The 20,985-nt window shown below is 41.1% G+C and overlaps 1 protein-coding gene across 3 annotated transcripts in view; it reads left to right on the top strand.

Annotated features, from left to right (window-relative positions):
* cnih3 (cornichon family AMPA receptor auxiliary protein 3) overlaps nucleotides 1-20,985 on the top strand; it is a 78,678-nt gene that overhangs the window by 38,970 nt on the left and 18,723 nt on the right. For all 3 annotated transcript variants that reach the window (XR_008559627.2, XM_070549760.1, XM_054733596.2), the window contains exons 3-4: nucleotides 568-615; nucleotides 3,101-3,213. Coding sequence is in view for 2 of the 3 variants with exons in the window: in XM_070549760.1 (XP_070405861.1) it covers nucleotides 568-615; nucleotides 3,101-3,213 (161 nt within the window). In the remaining variant the exon portion in view is untranslated. The remainder of the gene's footprint in view (nucleotides 1-567; nucleotides 616-3,100; nucleotides 3,214-20,985) is intronic.

Here is a 20,985-nt window from a genome sequence, read left to right as displayed (position 1 = left end):
ACACAACAATACAACAGGAGAAAACTATATCAATGCGTCAACTTGATGTGAGCACCTGCGTGCATACACGTGCTTTTATATGTAGGGTTTCTTTATAGGAGCATCCAATAGAGAGTGGGAGGGGCCACAGATCTGCCCCAAAGATGTGTAGGAGATGGAACGAGCTCCAAGTCCCAGAGATCCAGGAGCTGCACCAGAGCGCAGGGACCCCAGGGAGACTGCAACCAGAAAAGCCCCTGCCCCCCTCGAGAGGGGCAGAGGATTGCCCCGGGGGGCTACAACCAGCAGTCGGCTGAGTCCCGAAACCCAGCGAAGGAGACCACTGAGTCCACTGATGTCAGGTTCAGGGAGAGAGAGTTCTTATTTGTTGCAATAATTCTATTGGAATTCAGAAGTCTAGGTCTATACTGCCCAGCCCAAGGTGGGCACAGAGGAAACCCTGGATCAGAACATCTCTACAAACAGCTTGCATGGACTTGATGTAGTTTTATCACGAGGAATAACAGTTAATGAAGGAGACATACTAGCGACTCATCTGCTTTTGTTTTGTGTGTTTTGTTTTTTCAGAGGGAGAGACTCAGAAACATTGAGAGAATCTGCAACCTGCTGAGGAAGGTAAGCTGACTCCACCACCTCCATGTTTTGTCAGTAGAAAGCTTGATGGATGACGGACTGTTTCACTTTTTCACTTTTGTGCATAGCTCTTTTGAGCCGGGGGGGGGGGGGGGGGGGGGGAATCCACTGGAGAGAAAAACACTTAGATAAAAAAATAAAGTTAACAGCTGAAATAGCAGGAAATAATGCAGTTAAATACCACTTTGTAGAAGAAAGTAGTGGAGTGTGGAAGATGGTCAGTATGTCCTCCAGCAGTCGAAGCGTATAGCAGCACAACTGCAGAGATAACTCTGGATAACCTTAGCCTGGCCTGCCAGACTCCTCCTCTGTTTAATTCTGCACAGAGAAAGGGTCTGGGCAGTGTTGCCAACTGTTTTTGACTGAAAGTAGCTGAAGTTCCCCCCAAAAGTCACTAGATGCCGCCAAATGACGTCACGTGCTGATTTGCATACGACGCTATGCCGTCAACTGGTTTGCGTCATGACGTCACCGGTGTTGTAGAGTAAATCACATAAAACCCACGTGATTTAAAAAAAATTATTTAATTTTTTAAACATTTTATTAAAATAAACCCCCCATAGAATACAAAACAGCACCCTTTAAAACACAAGGAATGTGCCATCAAGAAAAAATGGCACATAAAAATGGAAGGAATATTTATATTTTGTCTGAAGAGAATGGAACGCGTAAACACAAAAATATTACATTCATAGGAATGTATGTATGACTGAATTCAAATGAATTTTCTCTTGTAGTTTTCAAGTGCCTTGAGATGTATTCTTTTTTGATTCAGTGCCATATATTGACCTAAAAGATAATATATATATATATATATATATATAATTTTTGTTTGGTTTTGTTGTTTTTAGTACTTTTGTGTAGAAAGAAGCAGGTCGTATTTAGTATTCAGAAACATTACATGCAAACTGCCAATGACCTGCCAATGACTTACAGTATTTTTCTGTTTTTTATAAATGTTTTAAATGTGCTACGTTATTGAACTCATCATAGAGTTCCAATGTTCCTTGAATGCACCACAAGTGGTGCGAGAAGCCTTGTGTGAGTGAGACGCTGCCTGCCAGTGCCAGCCGAGCTCAGCGGCCGAAATGCGGCAGGATGGCGGAAGGAGTGGTCGCCCTTTATGTAGCTCCGGTGGCTATCTCAAATAATGGACTTGTGAAAGAAAACCCACAAAAGGTTTGATTGGCCATCGGTGGTAGCGTGATCATACTGCACGCACATGCGCAGATCATTTTCTTTCTGATCCTCTGGAAGGAAGGACGGTCTTGTCGCTTCAGATGCATCGCTAATCTGCAGGTCAGAAATGTCGCCAAATTTGTCGCTAGGCGCTTTTTTGAAAAGAAAAAAGTCGTTAAGGGGGTCTGAAAAGTCGTTAGAAATGGTGACAAAGTCGCTAAGTTGGCAACACTGGGTCTGGGAATTCTCCAATTCAAATAACCCCGCCCCCTGAGAATTCTAACCAAGCCAATCAGCGCTGAGTAGCGTACGTCACACACCATAACGCCGAGTTTGTCATAAACATGGCGATTGTAGCGGAGTTCGCAGTGGCTCTTTCCTCTGTTCTAAATTACTTGGACATGTCTTTAAAACAACAACAAGTAGAAGCGCTAAAAGCCTTTCTCTAAAGAAAGATGCTTACGCTGTCGCCAGACGCCATTTTTGACTACAGCTAAAAAACTACAGCGTCGCAGACATCACACACAGCGACGCTCGGTTTCTCATACACAACGAAGACAGCAGCGGAGTTCGCTGCGGCTCTTTGGTCTGTTCTAAATGACTTGAATGCCTTTAAAACCACAAAAAGTAGAAGCGCTAAAAGCATTTCTTCTAAAAAAATATATAGATCTTTGCTAAAGTTGCCAGATGCCTGTTTTTACTACAGCTAAAAAACTACAGCGTTGCGCGGTACACTCTGCATTTCAGTGTTTTTTCCGAATGGTTCATTTTGATGAAACCTTCTGAGAACTCCATTCACGCATCCAAACTCATCATTCTCAAAGTAGTTTTCCATCCAACACAGGTTTGCTTTTAAACAAAGTTTAATATCAAAGCTGTTAATGAATTGTCATTAAAATTGCCATCCATGAATTGTCGTTTTATAATTGTCGTTTCAAATTTTCAGTTTAAAAATTGTCAGTAATAAACTTCTTCATTTTTAAACTTGCCTCATTATTGAAACGAAGCACAGAAAAGGGTTGCATTTCCTTTTATCGAATGAAAAGAATCTTACTGAATCTTGTGTTCAATAAAAAAAACTTTTGCTATTAATTTAAGTATCTTAAATTAATTTTCACCCCATTACAATTGCATCCTAATTAATGAGTGGTTTCTCACTGATCGTCAGGAAAGCTACAGGCATGAACCCAACAGCTTGAACTGAATGATGAATTCAGGCAGGAATACAAAATCACTGTTGACTTGGGCATGCTATTTTACTGACCTAAAATCTGTCTCTCTCTTGTAGTTGGTGCTACCTGAGTACTCCATCCATGGCCTGTTCTGCATTATGTTCCTGTGTGCCCAGGAGTGGCTTACTGTAGGCCTTAACGTCCCTCTGCTCTTCTACAACACTTGGAGGTAACTACTGAAGCTTGTTTTTACATCCAGATCCACATTTTAGAGTCCCATTAGTCATCATCACACACTGGTGAAATAACATCTCCGCATTTGACCCATCCCTGTGGGGAGCGGTGAACTGCAGCAGTGGCCACAGTTGGAAAATATATGGTGGTTTAAGCCTCCAGTCCAGCCCCTAAAAGGTGAAAGTCAAGCAGGGAGGCATTGGGTCCTATTTTTAAAGTCTTTGGTACGACCCGACCGGATTTGAACCCTGATCTCCCAGTCCCAGGGTGGACACTTGTAGCGATGCATATAGATTTATATCTATATTTCAAATGTGGCGTAGATTTAGCTTGTTTATGATCTTATACTAATTAAGTGGGGCACCACCCAGTTTTGTCTGTGTGAACTGGGACACTGGACTTAATATTTATATCTTCTCAAAGTTAACACCACATTTTAATCTGAAGCTGAGTTCTTGTCAGAATGCGCCGGCTATTCTCGAGATCGCTAGGCAATAATCAGGCATGATTTAAGTTTTGTGAATTTATTACAAACATCAGTAGTGACACTTGGCACAGAGAACCAAACACAGCTTATTGTTTCATGCATGAGAATAAGTAAGTGGACAAACACAAGGCTTTATGGCAGTGCAATGACACAACTAGTCTAATAAAAGTGGAACGTTGGTGACACATAGGATTACAGTAATTATTAGGAATAACGTCTGTAAGGAAAACAAGTGAGTGTGTGTGTGTGTGCGCGCGCGTGCGTGCATTCCTATGGGTATAGGAACACAGGAGTGTGTGTGTGTGTGTGTGTGTGTGTGTGTGTGTGTGTGTGTGTGTGTGTGTGAATAAGGATTCGTGTGCAGCAGAGAAAGAAGATAAATCTTGAGAGATAAACAAGAATTTGGATCGAAAATAACAAGCCATAAAAGTTTAAGTCTGAATTCACTAATCGGGCTTAGCAGGAAAAGTCAGCCAGATGAAAATGATTCTCAGACCTTTTCTCCGTCGCCAAAGAGGTGTCCTATGGGCAGGAATTCAGCCGGTCCAGAAGCTTGAATGCGGCCTTCAGGGGCCGTAGGACTTTTTGGCACCTCAGCTTAGGTCAACGGTGTCTGGGGTTCAGGAGAATCTCGTTCCCCGGGTGTGGCTGGACTTTAGGTTCCTTCACTTCTGTGGCCTCGAAACGTGGAATCCAGATCGCGGGCCCAAATTATTCCAAAAACGGAGCCGAATCATCAAACTGTGTTCCAAATTGCTTTTACTTTTAATATGAAGACTTGACGAAAACACAGACTTCCGGTTTCACGTAGGAAGTCAAAACAAAACAAACGGAGTTGCTTCTAAGTTTTACCGTAACTTTTGAGAGCTAATTACTTTAAAGCGCCGGGTTCTGCTGGGCCAGATGGAAAAAAGCCCGCAGGGAAATGAGCTTAAGGCATCCTTTGTTCCTAAACTGCCGCCACGAGGTTCGGATGGGTGCTTGTATAACCTTTTGGGCACGCCCACCTGTATCGTACTCAAAAACCACTGGAGGGCACTGTGGCTCTTCCAAATGAACTCTACCTTCTCCAAGATGAAATTCCATGATCACAATTTAACACAGTTATTCTATAAAGCCTCAAACAGTATTACTTTAGCATCAAAGTATTACTTTAAAGGGGAAAGAATAAAATTCATGTCAAAACTGAACAGTTTTACAGTTAGCATGAATTTTAACTGGAGAAACACCAAATAACAGAGGTTTTACATGAAAGGAAACAAAACAAACAGTTTAGGTCTGTGGCTGATAGGATTTTAACTTGGAGCACCTTGATTTCTATTTTAAGGGTGAACAACCTAAACACCTTTGATTATAGATAAACAGAAAAATACCAGGGTTTTGATAAAAGCGAGATCCTGGAATCTTCCAGAATGACCCTTGAGAACTTTAACGAGCACCGGCCTGGGGGGAAGAGTCAGTTATTGGCAGTGTAACGTGATGAAGGAGCCATTTCTACCCTAACAGCTGTTTCCTTTTGACACAGTGTCAGTGTGTCTGAAACAGCCTGAAGGTCATACAGTCGTTTCTAAACTGTTTACATTCCAGCATGAAGACAGAAGAATGAACTCGTTTCTTTTGATTAATCAAAGAACTCTAGTTTAATAAAGCTAATCCATCAAAGTGTCTCTCCACTACTACTGCACTTGCTCAGATTACTGATCATTGGTTAGAAGAAATAGATGATAAAAAGTTAGTTGGTACTATATTTTTAGATTTGAGTGCAGCTTTTGATGTGATTGATCATAAAATCTTATTTAAAAAATTAGAACGTTATAAATTTCAGTCATCCGCCATTAAGTGGACAGAAAGTTATTTAACGAATCGCAAATTCAACTTCTATTTTAATGGTAGTTATTCTGAAACGGGTCAGTTAGATTGTGGAGTGCCACAGGGCAGTTGTTTGGGCCCTCTTTTGTTTTCTATTTTTATTAATGACTTACCTTTGATTTTAAAACATGCAACCATGGCTATATATGCAGATGACACTACATTATTTGCATCAGCACAAACAGAAGGCCAATTAAACGATATTTTAAAAAAGGAGTTGGATTTAGTTACACAATGGTTTAGAATGAACAAACTAGAAATCAATGCAGAAAAAACTAAATGCATGATAGTGGGGAATACATATACACTACAGATAAAAGAGCATAAAACCACAACGCTACAATATAACTGAGTAAAGACAGTTTCTCCTTACAATATGGCTGAGCCAGCCAATTTTTCTTACAATACCTAGACTGCATTTGAAGCTAGGTAACATAGAGATAGAGCAGGTAGAAGAAGCAAGATTGTTGGGGGAAATTGTGGATTCTAGATTGTCATGGACTAGTCACATAAATCATGTCCTGCTGAAACTTGGTATAAGTATGGGCACAATCAAATATTGTTGTAAATTTATTCCTGGTTTGCAGATAAAAACTTTAGTTCAAACATTAGTACTGTCTAATTTAGATTATGCATCAGTTATTTGGTCTAATACAAGTGAAATGAATTTAAATAAGTTACAAGTGGCTCAAAATAAAGCTGCACGAATTGTTCTGGGTTGTAATTATAGAACAAATGTAAGTATGATGCACGATAGGTTGGCCTGGTTAACAGTGAAATGTAGATTAAAGTATTCACTGATCACATTTATAAGAAATATAATAACTACAAAAATACCTAAAATAATTTATGACAAATTATCATTTTTTTCAGACAATCATGATTACATGACGAGACAGACAAGTGACATGAGGTGCGCACTACCGCGCTGCAGAACTAATCAAAGGCAAAGAGCAGTTTATTACAGAGCCATGGTTGCATGGAATGCCATACCGAGATTTTTGTTATTAGAGAACAACAGAAGATGTTTTCAAAAGAAGTTAAAGCTTTTTTTGTTTACACAACAGTAAATTTTGCACAGTGAATTGTAAATGTGACTGATATGACGGCTTCTATAATTTTTGTTTGTTATAAATGTGATGTGATATGATTTTTGATTCTTGGATATAGTTATTTATTGCTCTGTGTAAACTCTCCGTTTTCACCTATTTAGATTTTTCATGAACGCTGAAGTGTGTGGTAACTTATTGGTGTATCATTATAGCAATTGAGCTGGTATGATTATAATGAGCTCCTGGAGTTTGTTGTTGTTTGGTGTGTGTGTGTGTGGGGGGGTGGAGGGGGAGGGAGGGGGGTGTTTTGTAAAATATTTGTAATGAAATTGAAAGAGACCTCAGGAAGAATAGCTCCACACTATGGTGTGAGCTAATGAGGTTCTCAATAAATAAATAAATAAATAAAGTGTTAGTCAATATAATAAGATGTGACCGACCTGTGAAATTAAAATATTAATTATTTTATTATGATCTTAGAAATGAATTAATGTAACTTTAAATGTTCCAACAGGACTCATTTCACGTAGTGTTAAAAAAAACGACACATTCTTTTCTCTGATCCAATCAGAATCTTACAGATCTGACGGAGGCGTGCTTCTGACGGTGTTTAGTAATTCTCATTCAACAATAAACCAAAACATCCGAGGTATAAAACAGATGCCACGTCAGCTCTAATGCAGTTCAAAGCGTTCCAGAGCAAAGTGACGGAGTGGCCAATCCTGAACTTTAACTCTTCAACCGAAAGAACCAAAACAAGCTGAGAAAATCCAGTCGCTATAACAACAAGCAACGACAACAGCTCCTTTCAGAATAAGAGCTCCACTGACCCAGGCTGGGTCTGAACAGACGCCAAGACAAGAGTCGTGTGCCGGCAGTATCTCGAGACGGGTCGTGTCGGAACCGCAGCTCTGCTACCAGCTCGGTGTCCAGAGAGGGTCCCGGTGGACCTCGGCATTCCTGATCTCACAGAGGACTTCCACCAGGCAGGTAGGCGCGGCTTAATGGTGTCTCATGCAGTTCTGAAACGAACCCCAGCTTATTCCAAACCAACATCTTCAGTTCCCGTCAGAACTAATCGCTTCTTCGGATTTGCGGGTTCTGATTTACATGACACGTCATCCATTCACCGCCTCATCCATTTTTAGTCGCACTATACACTTTGTTCTTAAATAAGCCTAGTTTAATTGTTAGTAATAAAACTTCTTAACTTTTAAACTTGACTGGTTCTATTCTGTTGTCTCTGAGTGAATACATAACGGTTACATGATCTCTGCATTAAAAAGACCCGATCTTCTGGTTTAACCAACCCCGATCCGTAAGGCGGATTTCATATTTCCTATGGAATCCCACGCCTTCCGGCTCATTATATAAAATGTAAGAACCTCTCATCTTTCCCTTACAGCAGGTTGAGGTAAGACAGACCAAGTCCTGATAATGTCCGGCTTAACAAGTCACTTGGTAACATTTATGTTCCTGGGAGAAAAATGTAGGAGTTAACCAGAATGCCCAACTGTGGGCCAGTTTCAAATTCCCCTTTTAATTTCCTTCTGCTGAATGTGAAAGAACCCTTTGTGTGACAATGTTATTGTTCTTTTCCATGTAAATCCATACAAGGTTGACCTGAGGATATAAAATGTGGATTTCCGCTAAATTTTCCCCCCTGTTGGAGATATTTCCAGATGAAAGATGGGGAATATTTCCAAAATGATGATAATCCACATTTGTAGGAGATCAGTTCCTACTGTTAGTAGGATATGGTAAGGTATAACACTCCTGCAACGCCCTCGTCCTCAATGAAACAACAAAAATACTCCTTTCCGGCATGGGCTCCTCCCTGGGCGTCCTCCTGAGGAGATGAACACACTTGGACAGCAACCTGGTTGAAGCACTTTGTATGGAAGAGTCAGTCATACTTCTGGGCAGCATGTTGTCTAGGTACAGTGAATACATTTCCTTGGCTGCTTTTGTGCCCTTCTAATCTAACACCGAGAAGAAAAACAAAAGGATAACTAATGAGCTTCTTCTATATGTGCGAAGTTCATTTTGGGAGTGAATGTGGGTAACACGTCTCCTAAAAGGGCTTACTAGAAAAAGCTAGATGTGAGGGTTTGTCTACTATTAAAATTCCTATTTTCTAGTGCGTGACTAAGCATGCACTAACTATGTGATCAGTAAGTTAATTCCAACACTACCAGAGCGCTGGTCTCATCTGTATCATTGAGTACGTTTACATGCAGCCAATATCCGGGTTATGATCGGGTTAAGGTCGGGATTCGGGTTTCTGAGTTGATCAGAATAACCCGTTTACAGGCATAAATAGAAAGAGTTACCTCTAACGTGCATAACCCGATTTACCCGACGTTGGGGTAGCGTCAGGACGTGTGGACTACGTCCAGACGCAATATGCGTCATTTCCGGTTCTTCTTGTTCCGGTATCCGTGAAAACAACAACATGTTTCCCAGTTCGGAAGAGATAGCGACCGCGTTTGTTTGCGCTTTAGTTTCCTCGTCACTCAAAGTGCGGTGCTGTGCCGCGACTCGCCATGTTGCTCCCAACTTGTTGTTTACTTCCGGAGTTCTGGCGCATAAAAGACGTCTCGCTACTCAAAAGACCAAGATTCCTTGCGAACAGAGCATGCGCAGAACACACGCTTTGATGGGGATATCCCGATATGCATTTACACGACCAAACATTCGAGTTAGAAAAGGGTTACCCCAGGTGTAGTAACCGGGTTTTTAAAAACCCGGTTATGAGCATATGCGGGTTTTTGGCGGTGTTTACATGGACCTGCGGAACCGGGTTATTGTGAATATTCGGGTTTTAAAAGAGTTACTGGCTGCGTGTAAACGCACTGATTATCATTTAAATCTGTCTCCTCTTCAAAGGGAACTAATGGTGGGATTGTGTGAAGCTGACTAAGTTTTCTACGTCTCCTTAGTTGAGTGATGTGTTTGGTACATTTGTCAAGCTGTCCTTGTAGACCTTTGTTCTTTTGCAAGAAGAGGGAAAAACAAGTAATGGCAAAGACTAGGAAGTAGCCTAATACTATCACACATACTGGAAGACTGTCAGCGGTGTTGTTTAAAAAAAATTTCCCTATGGCAGAAGTGGTGTATGTCCCGCATACACGTACACCTACATAGGTTAGGTGCCAAATAAAGACCAGGATTACTGTGCTCAAAATGTCTTGAACCATAGCAAGTGAAGAAGAGAAGAGAGAAAAGTAAAATTTATGAGATGAATGGAGCCAGTCAATTTCACCTAGAGTTTTCATGCCTTGAGTTAGTGAGATACATGAGATAGCCGTTAGTGAGCCGTGTTGATGAGTTATTTCATTCAGTCACAAAGTCATGCTGTCGTCACACAGAGTAGCCAGCTCATTTTCTGTGAAGGTTATGACCGGCATTTTGGTTTCTTTTACCCAATCGGTCTACTTGGTTTCTTGTTTAAGGTTTATTGAAGTCTGATTATAACCCTTTAGCTGATTTAAGCTAGCTGCTTGTTTACTTCTTCTAATCTCCTTTTATTCTGTTTCCTGATTAACTGTTTTATCAAACCTGGTGGGAGATTATGGGATGGTGGAGCTTGTTGTGTAGGGTTTGCTGGGTGAAGTGGGCAGCAAACCAGGTATCCTTGTATGTAGTTCTGTACATCTTTTCGCATTTCTGGCCAACATGCAACTTGTCCTAATGTATTGAATGTTGCTTCCTCACCTTGGTGTCCGGCATACGGATGATCATGGGCATGTACCAGCATCACCCCCTGTAGGTACTAGGCACAACGAAAGTGGTTAAAGGGGATGCATCGGAAACATGCACCAAGACACCGTTGCTCATCGTCAAGAACAAACGTTCCTTGAAAAGCACATTAAGTCCTGGTATGTACTTAAGCTCATCGTCTGATGGGGCAGCGCGATTAGGGTTGGACAGGTAGCCAATAATTCTACTAATGGCTGGATCCATGGACTGTAGGTCTATCAGATTCTTGTCTGACAGGCAGGGCTCCACCGAAACAGCTGACGCTGTTTCGGTGGAGGATCTAAATCTTGGGTACCGGCTTGTGACCGAGTTACCACCGGAAAGTTTTTAATGGGAGCTTGCATGGTAGGATGCTGATTGACAGCAACCTGTTCTGCATCTGTCCCAAGTGACAACATGACATCACTCACCTGAGTTTCGTGGATAGTCACCCCATTCTCTACATGATAACACTGTTCAGGAGTTGATGGTTCCAAACTATGGAGGTAGTTTTCTTCTTGGGTGAGCAAGGTCGAAATGGGCTCAATAGTCTCAGCGGTTTCAGGTGAGTCCTCACTCTGGTTTGCTGAATTAGATTGGTTGGTGATTTCGACCTTTAACGTGGTTATCACACTCTCATGACATTCAAGATTCTGGTGTGGAAGGAGTGGCAGAGGTCCGTGTACCTGTGCCCATAATGTCAGGTGTTTAAAATCCATTAACGGTTCAAACCGGTTCAGTAGGTCTTTCCTTATCAGAAGAGGAATGGACTCCAAGTTTGAGATGTAAATGGGATGAATTGCCGTTATAGGACCCAAAGACAATTGGATCAAAGACACTGAGGACAAAATGGTGTTCTGGGAGGAGTTTGATCTCACTTCCAAGGAACATGGTTGGAGCTTTAATTCCTTGCCAGCTGGGTGGGCTTCCAAACGCAAGGTTTTGAAAAGCGAGAAGGACATGATAGTAATATCTGAAGCAGTGTCCAATAATGCTTCATGCGTTCACACATTCTCGAGGGTTAAAGGCACGTAGAGTTTCTTGGCCCCCCCTTTCTCTGTGAGGTTGCAGAGAAACTTTGGAACAGGGGGCTCAACATGACTCATTTCCTGCACTTTCTCAGATGCTCGATGATCCGACTCTAGCTGCAACGCCTGGGTGGCGTTGTAGGTATCTTCCTCTGAGGGGTGTGTAATAAGAGGTGGAGACACTGAGATCATATTCACTTCTTTTGAACTGGAAGTCCTCTTCTCAACCAGCTGCATGGGATGAGTAATTTCCTCAGCCATCAAAGTGGGAGGAGTCACTGCGTTTGAGGCCGAATCTTTTCTCTGAGGGGCCGGAGCTTCCTGCAAGATTGGATCAGAAAGCACGTCCACCTTCTTTTTGTCTTTCCTTTTAATTGCGTCTGTCCAAAATAGTAAATTAGTGTGTCTTTTAGCAGACCTATTTAATATTTATACATTCTATCCTCTCAATTTCAGCCATTCTCTGAAAAGACCTGTTTTCTCCTCCCACTTGGCGAGAACATGAATATGATAATGAGCTGCTTGCTGACTGGTTGGCTCCTCAGAAGGCTTCCGAAGGCAGAAGCTAGACGCTCCAGTTCCAGCTGTGTGTAGCATTGGCAGCATGTAGTAGCTAATGTCTTCCTAACCTCTTATTAGAAATATTGACTCCTCTGGCATTCAACCTTATAAGTTAGAACCCAACTCAAAATAAAATTGTTGAAGACCAACCAGCCATTCGCCAGAGACTGGGAATGACTGTGCCAGATGGGTGAGTTCTGTCAAGAAACTAACTACATTAGCACTAATTACCAACATCATGCACCCATGTAGACGTTAGATTAAGTTTGTATCTTTTGTCATAGAAACAGTATTTTACCAGCATGTTGCACACGTGTGTTAGAATCGCTGCTACTGCATGCATCAATAAATATTGATGTTTAGTCACCGGAATAACTCTGTGAAGGAAACTATTTTCTGCATCCAATGATAATTAATCCTTATATCAACGCTGCTTCTCTAACACCAAAGTTTCAGATTTTAATTTATATTGATGTAAATCAGCTGCAGCAGCTAAAATGGTTACTGCGGGGGCACACCGGCCGCAGAAGCGCCGCGAAAATGGGACCGCCTTCATTCGGCGCCCTTGTTAAGCTATTCTATAGACCACATGGGCCACCGAAGCGCGGCGAATCGCCTCGCGCCGGCGCTCCAGCCCACGCCGTGCAGCCATCATTTCGGCGTCGGCTCTATTTTTTTCGCGAGCTGCGGGTGAATCGCGTCAATTCTGGCAGGAAGTCAAACGTAGACATAAGAGGCAGGCCGGTAAAGTTAACAAAATAAAGCATTTCAAAATAAAATTCCGCAATAGTCAAATGTGTTCGTAAACAGACACTGCAGAAAAACCACACGAACACACACACACATACACACACATGTGTGCGTGTGTGACCAAGTGAAGGGGGTGTGGTTTTGGGTGTCTTTTTTCCGGAGCAAATAGGACAGAGAGGTAGAAAGTCTGAGGCAAGCAGTTAAGATGGATGACTTTAAATTAATTATGGAAGTTGAGAAACACAAGGAGCTGTACGACCCCCGAAAAACACGGTTATTTACGTACCCATTTCTGAAGAAACTGCTAGGATACAGCTGCAGAATTGGAGCGGGTTCCAAGAGATTCAACTGGCAGAAACAACTGGTTCATACCATAGGTTCACACACACACACACACACACACACACACACACACACACACACACACACACACACACACACACACACACACACACACACACAAACGTAGAGGAAAAGAGCTGAGAAAAGGCAGAGAGGAAATGGAGGACACCAAGTGTTTAAAAGAAAAACTACAGCTGAGCCGAAGCACGCCTCGACTGGAGCGCGTCTGATCTGAACTGAGGAGCGGCGAGCAGCGGCCGAATTTCGTGAGCGATTCGCTTCTCGGCGTTTCCGCGGCCGGTGTGTCCCCGGCGTTAGACACCAACTTCTGTGCAGAGTCTGATGCATTAAGCTTGGTTTATGCTTGACGCTTCCGCGATGTTCGCACGGATCCGCGTGGCAAAATTGCGTCATTTTAACAACCACGCCCCTCCACCACGCCTCCGCACGGCCCAAACTTTCCTCACCGCGCACCTAGGAAATTTTCTAACCACGTGGACGGTCGGACGCAGAAAAACATGGCGGACTGGCAAGAACTAGCATGGCAGAGGTTGGAAAATACAGACATTTGTATTATTCAGCTCTCAGAGATCACCGTGATCAACATGTTGTTAATAATTCTTGGAGAGAAATAGCTCGCACTGTCGGAAAAGACGAGGACGCTGTTAAAAAATGCTGAAATGCCATGTTGTAAACAGTAATTTCTACTTCTACTATGGTGTAGTGTTGGATGCATGCCGTAGAGCTCCATGCTGCCCCCTACAGTTTGGGAGAATATTGGCTCACCGCAGAGATGAGCCGCACAAACCATAAACGCTGCGAGTTGTGAAGCGCGTTCCATCCGCGAGCCGCATCACCAAGCGGAAAGTAAACGCGTCAAGCATAAACCATCCTTTAATAGGAATTATTTATCTGCAGTAATGTGTCATCTTATATTTGAATCCCTCAGGTGTTCCTGGTATAAATGTATAAATGTAGAGAGGGAGAACAGAACCACGGATAAGGTCAAAGGCCAAAAGGGGAACACAATGATTGTTACTTCATCAAAAATTACAGATTACTACATGTTTCTGCAAAACATTTGTTTCTGTTGTGTGCATGACTGACCATCCAGGCTTTGAACCAGAAAACTGCCGACAGAGCTGACCTCACTGCTTCCACATGGGGCTGAGGCTTCATGGGCAATATGAGTAAAAAGCAGATTCAAAAGGTGTATTTTCTCACATGCTCAGTCACCAAAACACCATCTCAATGACCATTGTTGGTCCCCCAGCTGGCTGATGACCTCCTGCAGGTTTGAAACACGCATTTGCCCAAATAGTGTTTTTGGGAATTTTGCTGCAGTCTTTGTATATTTCTGAATAAAAATAATCTTGTTTCAGTATCATATGGTTACGTTGTTTACCGTTTTGTCTTTAAGGTTGTGACCATGTGAAATGTAAGCCGATTTCCTTCATTGTTTTACAATTTTGGCCAATAAAAGTGATTCTGATCTACTTTCTAATTAGCATCATCCATATATAAAGGTTTTCTTTGCTGGTGTGCCTTATAAAGCCTCAAGAGCATCCATCAGACACTCTAAATTCTAAAGCGTCATATGCATAGCTGCTAACCCGTAGCTTTTGGGATAAAATTGCCTTTTATGAAGCCAAATGTGGCGTTCACGTAAATCGTGTAGATCCAATGAGTTTTTAGTTGTTTTTTCAATTAGAGTAGGGGTAAGGACTCCTTTTATTTACAAACAATCTTTGTTCTAGCAACAGTTTTGAGCTTAAAGCTTGTCAAATCGAATAAAATCACCACAAAATAACAGTTTTCTGTCAAGGACTTTAGCAGATTGACCTTTATATATTTTTCCCAAGGCTCGTCGCTTTGTTTTGGAGTTGAGTTCGGAGTAAACATCACCAGTAGTATGTGTCACTTTTTTCACACCCTCTGAATTTGCAGGTATGCATACGTCTCAGATATCTCCGAACTGCAAAGAAGACATTTTACATTAAGATTTTAATAATTATAAAAATATAAATTTTCGATGGCACTGCGCTAAATAAACTGTAAAATTTACCACGTTAACTAACTCACCTAAGCTGAGAAGAATCTAGAATAGAATAAACTTTTATTAGAAATTTGAACGTTAAACAGCAAAAGGAAAGCAGAAGACACAAAGTAGCTCTGTGTACATGGCAAACCAATACATTTTGTATTTACAGAAAAACGCATAAAAATGCACAAATACTTATAAAAGATTACAGAGATATGTACACAGGTGTGGAACAATCAGATCACTGATGTATGATGGAGCTTGATTATTAAGAGCTTTATATGTGAGAAGAAGGATCTTAAAATCTATTCTGAATTTAACAGGTAGCCAATGTAGGGAAGCTAAGACAGGAGAGATATGATCTCTCTTTTTAATTCTCATCAGAACTCTAGCTGCAGCATTTTGGACAATCTGAAGACTTTTAACTACATTCTGTGGACTTCCTGAGAGTAATGGATTACAGTAATCCAGTCTTGATGTAATAAATGCATGAACTAGTTTTTCAGCATCACTCCTGGAAAGTATGCTTCTAATCTTAGCAATATTCCGAAGGTGGAAAAAGGAAATCCGACAAACCTGATTCACCTGGGATTTGAATGACATGTCCTGGTCAAAGATAACACCAAGGCTCCTTACTTTGTTCTCGGAGATTAATGTAATGCCATTCAGGTCAGGCGATTGGCTAAGCAATTTCCTTTTCTAGATTTCTGGTCCAAAGATGAAAACTTCCGTCTTGTCTTGATTTAAAAGCAAAAAGTTTAGATTCATCCAATTTTTTATGACCTCAAGACAAGCCTGAAATCTACCCAACCAATTAGGTTCATCAGGGTTAAAGGATAAATATAACTGAGTATCGTCAGCATAACAGTGGAAGTTTATCCCATGCTGTCTAATGATTTTACCAATTGGGAGCATATATATAGTAAAAAGAATTGGTCCAAGCACTGAACCCTGTGGTACTCCACAAGTAACCCTGGAGTATGAAGACGATATGTCATGTACATTTACAAAATGAAATCTGTCAGACAGGTAGGATTTAAACCAGCCTAGCGCTGTTCCTTTGATCCCTACAACATGTTCAAGTCTTTCTACAAGAACATTGTGATCAACTGTGTCAAAGGCAGCACTGAGATCTAACAACACTAGAACAGACACAAGATTCTTATCTGAGGCCATGAGAATATCATTTGTAACTCTCACTAATGCAGTTTCAGTGCTGTGATACTCTCTAAAACCAGACTGAAATTCCTCAAACAGAGCATTAGTGTTTAAATGCTCACATACTTGGATGGCCACTATTTTCTCCAGGACTTTGGATAAAAATGGAAGGTTAGATATTGGTCTATAATTCATTGGGTCATCTGGATCCAGAGAAGGCTTCTTAAGTGAAAGTTTGATTACAGGAAGTGGGAAGTGTTGACCATGATGGGTGTCAGCTTAGACAACATCCTCTCCTCCCCAGCCTGCTCACTGGACTTCACTGGACAGTCCAGGACAGAGCTGACCTGTCCCCGTCTCGATTCCAGCCATAGTATATTGTGCAGGGTCCCACATATCTCATGGATATGTGGGAAAAGTGTTCAAACTCCAGACAACGTCTTTTGGCTGCCCTGAAACTTCTCACAGGAGTGGATGAAAATGGCAGAGAGAAAGAAGGTCCATTTGTATCAACAGCCACGCTCCGGCATGTCACAGTAACCTAAAAGGAAAACATTTGAAATACTTAGATCAAGTCTATTAACAAACAACCTAAGTCCATCAAATCATTTAAGACCAGTGGTGTCAAAAGATATTTCAGCGTCTGTCCAAAATAATAAATTAGTGTGTCTTTTAGCAGACCTATTTAATATTTATACAGCAGTTCACAGAGTTAGGCCACATTTTGCTTTTAAGGTTTAAAAATATATGCATAGAAATAAAAAAAGACGTGTTTTGATGTGGAATGGTCCTTTTCTACAAGTGCTAATAGAAAATGAATTGACCGTGGTGTCTACATGGTTACGTAATTGTTACCATGTGAACTGGGCCACTCTGACATAGCATGAACAATAAAATGTAATGTTCTACATTTACTTCTAAGATGAGTTCTCTTTATGAAAAATAACTAGGAGCATCTGTTTGGCAGGATACGTCCACCGTTTGTTTCTGTTGTGACACACTTTAACTGAAATTTTAATTCTGTTGGGCACGACACTGAGTTTATGTTTACATCTGCCAACCACTAGAGGGCACCGTTGTGTGCTTTTTTGTCCTTGGATAACGTAAACAACATAAGTCTGCCTCAGTAACTGGCTGAGTGCAAAGAAGGACTAAGCCAAATTGCTTCTTTGGAGTGAACAATGTCCAACATTTGGTGTTTTCAGCTGTGTCTCTTTGTGTTCTAAATGTTGTGCACCCTTTTGAAATTTAGCTGGAAGTGTGTGTTTGTGTGTGTGTGTGTGTGTGTGTGTGTCTTCCCTGTCATGGCGGATGGCTGCTTATACTGAGCCAGGATCCTCTGGAGGTTTCTTCCTGTTAAAAGAGAGTTTTCCTCTCCACCATCACTACATGCTTGCTTAGTATGAGCTGCGTTCCTTATAGGGAGCCTAAGTCACTTCCACACCATGAGTCACCAGAAGAACGAATAATTGAATGCAAGTCAACGGGGCTAAAAACGCAATTTTGTAATCCGCTTTGCCTTACGCCCTGGATCGCACACATGTTGTACTGCAATTCAAATGAAACGTAACGATGGGTGTTTCGACCATGCCAGTCACTTACTTTGAGATTTATTAGCATGTAAAAGTTCGTAATTAGCGTGACTAAAAACTAGAAATCAGCAGGTCGCATATGTGACGTCACCACAAAATCTCCTCCCAAAGTAGCTGCTACTTACCAAATGACCAGATTTATGGTGGTTCTTTTCTCTGGTGGGAAGTTTGCTAAACCTACAGCCCTTTTCCCTCCGTTTTCTCTGTGTCTGGTTTGATGACGCCACTTTTGTCAAGCGCATTTCTATTCCTGGACTCATTTTCACACAAAACCTAAAATATTGTCGTGCCCCCCCCGTTCGAAAATAAGCTCGTTCTTGGTACCAAAATGTGTCTTTAAAATTCACGGACATCATATGTGAAATCCATGGAACTAAACAAGCGGAATTAGAAAATAGCATTTTTAGCCCCACTGACTTGCATTCATTTTTTTTTTTTTTTTTTTTGCTCTTCCGGGGACCCATGATGCGGAAGTGACTTAGGCTGACTGTGTAGGAAGCATTTTACTGATTGGCTTAATGAACTGAACTGCATTGGAATGTTTACTATGTGAAGTGCCTTGAGACGACTCTTGTCATGATTTGATGCTTTATAAATAAACTGAATTGAATTAATTAAAGATTTTACACACTTTCTTATTTGCATTCCTATTATTGCTAGATTTAATGAGGAAGTATTATGCTTAAAGCTAAAACATCATTTTAATGCCCTTTATTGGTATGGTATTCTGCTTGCACTTGAACTTTTAGACCTGGGTTCAGTATTCTATCCTATCAGCTGTCACGCGCGCTGGTGAGTGAAGCGGAGGTGAGGATCCACACGCGGGTGAAGAAGGTAGGCAGGTAGACATGATTAAAGGCTTTAATAATGAAAACGCTGACATGGAAACAATGAACCGACAAGACACACAGAACTGAGAGGGTTTAAATACATGAGGAGCTGGTAGCTTGGGTGATTGGGTGACGAGAGGCAGGTGGGAGCAATTAACAGGGACACATGACTGAACAGAACAGGGAGACAGGACAGAGTGGACATCAGCAGATCGTAGACAGATGTTTTTAATGTGAGTTACTTGATTTTTCACAGAAAAGAACTTGTGTTAAATGATCAAAAATATTTTATTCACTTCTTAATTTTGCTTACATGTCTGTAACAAGCATAAATATAAAGTTGAAAAAATGTAAAAATAATAAGTAAGACATTATTTGTATTCCATGCTATCGTTCTTTTTTAAAACACAGAAACGGTTTCGTTACCTGTTTTTTCGCTACGTTTTGCCTGCGGCTGCAGACTTCCTCAGGCTGACGTTGATGGTGGCGCGTCACTTCCGTCAAACTGAAAGAAAAGAACAACCAAAGCAAAGAACCAGAAACCCAGAAAGACAAGAACCAAACCCAGTGATAACCCTACCATACATCAGAGGCATAACAGAAAAAATAAGAGCAACAATGAAAAAACACAACATAAACACACCAACAAAGCCATACACAACAGTTAGAAACAGACTAGTACACCCAAAAGACAAAATATCAGCTGGACTTAAATGTGGAGTCATCTACGAAATCCCACGCAAACTCTGCAATAAAACATACGTAGGAGAAACCGGACGCCAACTCAACACACGAACAATAGAACATAGAAAGGAGTGCGAAAAAGAAACAAGTCGAAAACTCACAAGAGCAGCAAAAGAAGAAGCAGAAAGCACAATAAAGAAGTCAGCCGTAACAGATCACTGCATAAGAGAAAACCATGTAATGGACTGGGACAACACAAGGATCATAATCACTGAACAACGGAAATACAAAAGATGGATAAAAAAAAGCTATCGAGATAAGGAGACGTGGATGTGGGACCATGAACAGGGACGATGGGGTTTACTCGTTGGACCGCGCATGGGACCGCATCGTCGGAGAGGGGAGAGCGGTCGGCAGAGGGCAACAACGTCCTCTGCTGCCCACGGATAAACGGAGAAGGAAGTGACGCCACCATCAGCGTCAGCCTGACGAAGTCTGCAGCCGCAGGCGAAACGTAGCAAAAAAACAGGTAACGAAACTGTTTCTGTGTTTTAAAAAAGAACGACAGCATGGAATTAGAAACAAGACACAGCAAGAACACACCTAAGATGGTCAAAGAGAATTATTTGTAAATTAAATATTTAAAATTGCAATATATTTATACAACGATTATTTTTTTCTTCTCAGTATTATTCCACAAAATTACTCAACAAATATAGATACACATACTTTTAAGTTTAGTTCTAGCATAATGATGCGAAAGATTTGAGTAATCCAATCTTTCATATATTCTTGACAAGCTTGTAATCTACCTAACTGATTTAAGTTCATCAGGGTTCATGGATAAATTCAACTGAGTATAGTCAGCATAACAGTGGAAATTTATGCCATGCTGTCTGATGATTTTACCAAAATGTAGTAAAAAGACTTGGTCCATACACTGAACCCTGTGGTACTCCACAAGGATAGATTGATCATATCTAAAATGGTAACAGTAACCAAAAGGAATGCTTCTTAACTCATTTGGTTGGGATTGGGTCTAATACACACGTTAAATGTTTAGATGAAGATAATATGAATCAAAACAGCTCGAAAGCAGACGAGATTCTATAGTTACATCTCAAGGATGTGGAAACAAAATTCACCCGAGCTTTTAGCAAAGGTTGTGGATACTCACGTACACGGGATTTCTCTGTTGTTGGGATTTGTTTTTTATTTTTTATTTGTAAAAATCTATCAAAAGAAAAAACTTTTTCACATTGTCATTTGGGTTGTTTTGATGGAAAATTAAGTGAATCCAGAACGTGGATGTAAAGTAACAAAACCTTTTACAGGAACAATCAGTGTTGACCTTCTTTGCATACTAGTCAAGCCTTGGGATTCAACTTTGAACTTTGCCTCGCCATGACAGCGATATAAGAATAGGGCTTTGAGACTCACGCTAAGAACCTTCCAGAATGCGTGAAGACATGTTGGAAACTTGCTGGAGTCAAACAGTCTTCTTGTTGTTGCCAGTTTTTGGCCAACAGTTGCAGCCCAGTGAAGTCATAGCTTTTGAAATGTAGATCAGAAGTCGGCGATGTAAAGATTCCTATTGCTGCTTTGTTTTCTTTGTGTGTTGTTTTAGTTTTT

This window comes from Nothobranchius furzeri, chromosome 3, assembly GCF_043380555.1.
Source record: "Nothobranchius furzeri strain GRZ-AD chromosome 3, NfurGRZ-RIMD1, whole genome shotgun sequence".
Classification (NCBI taxonomy): domain Eukaryota; kingdom Metazoa; phylum Chordata; class Actinopteri; order Cyprinodontiformes; family Nothobranchiidae; genus Nothobranchius; species Nothobranchius furzeri.
This window is presented reverse-complemented; position numbering and strand designations above follow the sequence as displayed.